General features: G+C 43.7%; 1 protein-coding gene across 1 annotated transcript in view; it reads left to right on the forward strand.

Annotated features, from left to right (window-relative positions):
* WDR70 (WD repeat domain 70) overlaps positions 1–6,489 on the forward strand; it is a 261,442-nt gene extending 254,953 nt beyond the window's left edge. The window contains exon 18 of the mRNA XM_019531979.1: positions 6,012–6,489. Coding sequence (XP_019387524.1) covers positions 6,012–6,099 — 88 coding nt within the window. The 3' untranslated portion in view covers positions 6,100–6,489. The remainder of the gene's footprint in view (positions 1–6,011) is intronic.
* The last annotated feature ends 238 nt before the right edge of the window (positions 6,490–6,727 follow it).

Genomic DNA, 6,727 nt, shown 5'->3' on the forward strand with positions numbered 1-6,727 from the left:
GGGCAGTTGGGGTCTCCTTCAGCTCAGTGTTGTCCAATGGGGGTTGTTGGCAGAGCCTCTGGGGTGGATAGGTAACGTGAAGCTGATCTGGTCCAGATGGAAATGGCATTCCTACTGGGTCTGTCTTCACTGTCCCTTTTTATAGGGGCAGACCTTGTGTGACCCTAGTGACAGGAGGCATGCCCAGGCAAGAGTCAGCCCCTGGCGTACTGAGCATGTGTGCTCCATGCAGGGATGTGCAGTTTCAGGTATCTGTAATGGTGGGGTACAATAATAGAGTTGCTGGTTCTGCAGGGTCTTTTGTCTTTCAAATGCTGGGTTCTTGTCTCTGTTCCTAGGTGAGGTCCATGGTTCCTGGATGAATCAATGCGAGGTGATGGTTCAGTTGTTACAGGCCATTCAGTAGAGGCCTGCTACCATTGTAATTCAGTCATTCCCAATCACTTTCATTCATCCGGGAACCAATTTACATGGGAGGAATATGTGAATCATACAGTTGCAATACAGAGGATGCCCGGGCAGAGGACACAAGATGGAGACTTAACATACAAAATGAAAACTTGACATCAGTTTGGTTCGCTTACAGACACAGGCCTAAACCATACAATATTCATATGAAGCAGTAAAAATCAATATAAAAATGATAATAATGCAATATACAACAGTAAAAATCAATACAAACCTAATAATAATACAGTATAAAACAGTGGATATCCAAAAACTTGCTACCAAAATTAAAATGTTAAAGCTTATCCTAAGTCTGAGCTCACTTATACTTATCTATAGGGAATAGAGAGGGAGAGAAAAAGTCAGAAATGGTTGGGGAAGGGGAGGGAATGCATTTAAAAATAAATAAAAAAAGAAAAACTGGGCGTTTTTCTACAGGAAGACCTTTGAGAAAATCATAAAAGAACACATCTGCAATGGCCCAGCAGGGGAGGTAATGCTCAGGGGCAACCAGCATGGGTTCATTGAGGGCAGATCCTGCCTGACTAACTTGGTTTCCTTTTATGATCAGGTCACAAAGTCCCTGGACAAGCGCGTCGAGGTAGACGTTGTCTTCCTGGACTTTAAGAAGGCCTTTGACACTGTTTTCCATCATTTTCTCTCAAAAAAAACCTAGGTGACTGCAGCATTGATGCCTACGCAGTCAGATGGGTGTCAAATTGGCTAGATGGTAGCACCCAGAGAGTGGTGGTGGACAGGTCGCTTTCAACCTGGAGGGATGTGGGCAGTGGAGTCCCTCAGGTGTCTGTCTTCTGGGGCCTGTAGTGTTCAACACCTTTATCAGCAATCTGGATGTGGGTGTGGAAAGCACGCTGTCCAGATTTGCTGATGACACCAAGTTGTGGGGTGAGGTGGGCATGCTGGAGAGGAGGGACAGTATCCATCTAGATATAGACAGGTTACGGAGGTGGGCAGATGAGACTAGGATGGAATTCAACCCAGACAAGTGCAAGGTGCTACATCTAGGGAGAAGGAACCATCAACACACCTATAGGCTGGGGAACTCCTCTCTTGTCAAAACAGTGGCAGAAAGGGATCTTGGATTCATTGTGGACTCCAGAATGAACATGAGCCGCCAATGTGAGGACGCGGTCGGTAAGGCTAACTGCACCTTGTCATGCATCTACAGATGCATCACAAGCAGGTCCAGGGAAGTGATCCTTCCCCTCTGTGGTATTGGTCAGGCCATAGTTGGAGTACTGCATCCAGTTCTGAGCACCGCATTTTAAAAGGGATGTGGCTAGCATTGAGAGAGTCCAGAGGAGGGCCACTCGCATAGTCAGGGGGCAGCAGGCCATGCCTTATGAAGAGAGGCTGAAGGGCCTGAATCTATTCAGCCTCCAGAAGAGGAGGTTGAGAGGGGATCCTGGTGGTCGTTTACAAACTCAACAGGGGGGGACCAGCGAGAAATGGGGGAGACTCTGTTCCCCCAGGCACCACCCAGGGTTACTAGGAATAACAGCCACAAATTGTTAGAAGGTTCAGGCTGGACATCAGGAGATATTACTTTACAGTTAGGGCTGCCAGGCTCTGTAATGGACTCTTGTAACAGGGGGACTGCTCAGGGCCGATCTCTGCGTGGCCCACCCACCTGTTCCTGGGCTTTCTCGCCCACCATGCCTTGGTCTTAATGAATTAATTAGTTGGTAATAAGCAGGAGGCTGCCCATTTTCTGCCCCGATGCCAGGGGGAGCTATCTGTGGCTCCATTCCTCCCCTGCACTGCAGCTCAAAGCCTTGCAGATGGCATGTTGATGTTCCCATAATCACCGGCCCCACTCTGGGCCCCAAACTCCTTCTGATTGAACCCCAAATTCCCCTCATCAGGCAGCCTTATCCACCTTCATATAGGCTACGTAGCTCCCTGAAGCCATTTTCCCCTCTTGGGTGTGGTCCCGTCCCAGGACCTTTGGCTACCAGCCCTGGCCACCTCCAGGCCAGCTGGAACCCCTGGCCCTCAGCTCTCGGGCGTCCCTCGTGGTGGGTCCTGGCCCTTTTGACCGGTCTGGTCCTGGCCCCAGCATGGGCCAGTCGAGGGTACTCTCTCGATCAGTATTTGAGTCTGTAGCCCCTCACTCTCTCTAAGGGTCCACCCCCTGGGCCCTACACACAAAGGGATAACCCACCTGGGTTGGCTAGGGGTTAAAGTGCCCTGACCCACCTTTCACCAGGGTGGTAACTGGCCTGGCATTTCCTCGGTGTTCCCACGCCACTGAGAGCCCCACCAGGCCACCCACTCCCAGCAGGGTGCAGTTTTAGGTTGTACCCTGGACCAGGAGCCTCCTGCCATCCCCTACAGCTCCTCCTTTACCTCCAGATGGAACTGAGCAGCCCTCTGGCCAAGCAGTGTTGTTGCCTGACCTCTTGCAGCTAAACTGCCCTGTTTATATGGGCAGCCCTGAACCTAAAATGGCTGCCCTCATTAGGCTGGCGGCTGCCAGCTCCAGGGCTTTAAAGTGGCAGGCACACACAGTGCCCTGCCACAACTCCCAAGTGAGGTGGTGCTGTCTCCTACCTTGGGGGTCTTCAAGAGGAGGCTGGATGGATATTTTGAGCAGGGTTTTATGACCCCAGCACGCATTCCTGCCCAGGGCAGGGAGTCAGACCTGATTATCTGGTTAGGTCCCTTCCAACCCTAAGCACTCTGAAACAGATAGAATTTGATTGTTCCAGTTTTCTGTAAAGATTGTTACTTCTCAATGATTTTGCAGTGTTTTGCCTTAGTAGGCTCAGGACGTCTTATAAGTTTCAGTGAACGTAAATATTTTGCAGCCCAGATGTACAGGATTGTGGACTTTTTATTTAATTAAATCATTTTTCTTTGATGGCTATCTCCATCTGAAACTTCAAGAAATGCAGAGATAATAGCTCATCCGAGAACTGCTATGCTTCCCTGACAAGCATGATACTGGCTTGATGTGATACCCCATGGTATTCAGATCCTTTTTTGTTGATGGTGTGTAAAAAATAAGTAAACTCTTAAACTGTTTTGTGTGTAATGTCTGTCCCTAGCTTAAGTCATCAGAAACTGGTTTAAACCTGTAACAGAGCAGATATTCAGTGACATAACCCAGTTTGAAAATGGCTGAAACTGGTTTGAGATAAAACTGGTTGAATGTAATATCAGACTTAACTGATCTGGGTCAAACTGGTTTATGAAATGTCTGCCGCAGACCTCCTGCTGGTTTAAGTTAAATCAGACTCCCCCAGCATCCCAGCATGCTCTCTGGGCTAGGCGAGGCTCTGCTCCACAGAAGAGCTGGCCCTTCCCCTCTGCTCCCTGGCTGGAGCTCCAGCAGAGACTGCAGGCATCTGCCTGGCTTCCCTCCTCTCTGTCCCACCCTCTTCCCCACGCCCCACACACACACTCCCTGGTAAGCAGGGATTCCCCTCTGCTTTACACAGACACCTCACAGTATTAGCTAGTAGACCACATGTTGGCTATGGTCTGTGATGTGGCATATGGGGCAAAGGCAAATAGGACTGTGTCCTTTTTGAGCTAATCAACAGGTAGCTGGTAATGTCCTTCTTTGGAATGTTCCCTTTCTTTGAAAAAGTTGTTTAAGAAGAGCTTGAACTAATGAGAGGGACTTTGTTTTCTGATGGGGTGTTAAATGCTGATAAATGCTCTGTTTTCGAGGGGGGAAAACCGTTCCCTAATCAGAACATCCTTCTGGGACCTGGCCATGCCCCCCCTCAGCTCAACACTGTGGAAGGGAAGGGAGGGCTGCTCTAGAGCTGCCCCCCTCTGCCCCATATTCTAGCCTGAGCAACTGCAGGCATGTGCCTATATTTCTGGGATGTCTGGACAGTTACAAACCAGCTTAGCCTAGCCAGACTAACCTGCAAAGATTGAATCAATTCAGGCTCAGGCTTTTTGAATGTCCCTAGCCTTAAAGTTGGCTAAGCTTCTGTCAACAATTTTTGGATGTGGGGGGGAGGAAAGGATTCCATAAATTTCATTTCTGCAACAACTAACAAAATCCAGTGTTTCAGCCTTTGTCCCTGGTGAACATGTTGGCTGAAATATTACAGTTTTTTTTACTTTTCTTTTTTCTCTTTTGGCTATCAAAGAAGTAAAAGTCATGCAAATTAAACAGTATGAAACAATCTTCAGAAAATTTAAAATATGTGAATTCTTTCATTATTGTCTCACAGGTGTTTAACTTGATCTAGATGTTGATTTTTTACTATAATTTCCATGCTGCTGAGTATGTCGTCTTCTTGACTTTTGCTGATGTAGTTCCTCAGCTGTGTCCCATCTTTGCTCAGATGATGATGCAGCGAAGTAAAGCTGACCTAGGTGCTTGGTTGTTCTGGGACCATACAGCATTGGAGGAACATGCCAGAAAAGCACCATTCCAACTTCCCTATACCCTCTGGAGCACCTCTGTAGTTCCCCTCCTGTGAACTAGAATTTGAGGAGGTGGCTGTGCCAGTAGAGAGAACCCTTTACTCAAGCAATTTTTGGCCTCTTCTGTGCCTCATACTTAAACTGGAGAAAGCCCGGGCCATTAACTGTTAAGAGTATTATATACACTGGGGCTGCTTTGGACTCGGCTAAAATGAGAAATAAGTGTGCACTTTGCAGGGTCTGCCAAGTAACAGTTTTAATAATAGGACTTAGGATTTCACATCCTCAAAATCCTGTTAGTGTCAGCTAATACACTAATATGTTAATGACTATCTTGTCTGCTTTTTGTACTTTGTTGTGTGTTTTAGAAAAAAAATGTCTCCAGCATGACAAACTTCAGAAATACTGCTCAAAATTCTATGATTATTTTTAAACATTAGACTGGAAAAATGTACTAAACTGTGATTAAAATGTAAAACAGCAAAGTTGTACTTATATAAACAATTTGATGAGAAACTGTTGATATTAGTTTATACCATATTTCTTTATTCCTCTCTGAGTGAGTATTAGAATTACAAGCAAGTATGGGCAAATAGGATCAAGCTTCCTTGCAGGGATACAGTATGTTCTCATATGAAGATCATTATATTTATTATGCTACAGTAGTGCTGGATGGAGTCTCTGGAGATGGGTAGTTTTAGCATGCAGAGGCTTAGCCAGAAACCATGCTGCGCTCTTTCATTTTCTGGCATCTGTCAAACAATAGTGCATCAAAGATTTATTTATTTTTTTTAATCGTGAAAAGTGAAAATTTTTAACTTCGTTTCTCAAATGCTATTTAAATCTCTTTATTTACTTCTATCTTAATGTTATTCATTGAAATACACATAACAGAGTTGGGTAACAAGCAAACATTACTTGCAGGAGATAACTACTTATTCATTATTCAGTTAATTTTTTTGCTTGTTGCCTTAAAGTTGCACGTCTATGGTTTGCTATAATTTTAGTGAGTATTCTTTTAATGATTAAAATGAAAAAAAATTAAACCCATGACATCTTTTCCTCTTAAGGATCAGAAAAAAGTTGTTCACTTCTGTATAGAAGAAGCTGTAATTTAATAATTATTTTATTCCTTCTTAATGTTTTCTTAGGACTCAGCCAAAAACAGTTTTTGCGGAAGTGGAGGAAGAAGAAGATGAAACGGACAACAAACCAGAATGGAAGAAACGTAAAATTTAAATACCTTGGTTGGAAGGAAGATGACATAGGATTTGATACAAAGTAGAGAGATATTTTTGCTGTGCTCCAAGAGCTTACATTTTTACAAACACATTCTTGTAATACATTGAACTGCTGTTTGCAACTAAAAGATGATTGTTACACTGAGATGCATTAGAATTGTTAATCTGCATTTTGCAAGAAGGAGGTAATTATATTATATAACAAGTTATCTATCAGTTTCTTAGTTTTATGTTTTAAAAGAAAAATATTTGTGCTTATAATGTATAACCAGAAGAGATCATCTGGTTAATCAGCGTATTTCCATAAAGATCCTTTTAATTAATGGTACCATTTGAGATGTGATATCCTAAAGATTTTAGGTAAGGAAATAAAAGGTCTGCAGATTTTCAGTCATCTTTTATTCATTCCAATAACACCTATTATGTTGCACAAAAAATAGGCAAAATCGTGGATTAACATTTTTTTAGGCATACCATTTTTAAATAATTTACAGATGTCAGATTTGTTTAGCTGATGTGCTAGTTTTCTCAAACTTTTTTTGCTTTTACATTTTACTTCAAAGATATGTCTATTGCATTTGTGCACTCTCACAATTTTTTAGTAATAAATATTTTATTTTTAAGTC

The sequence above is a fragment of the Crocodylus porosus genome, unplaced genomic scaffold (genome assembly GCF_001723895.1).
Source record: "Crocodylus porosus isolate Cpor-Errol unplaced genomic scaffold, CroPor_comp1, whole genome shotgun sequence".
In the NCBI taxonomy this organism is placed as follows: domain Eukaryota; kingdom Metazoa; phylum Chordata; order Crocodylia; family Crocodylidae; genus Crocodylus; species Crocodylus porosus.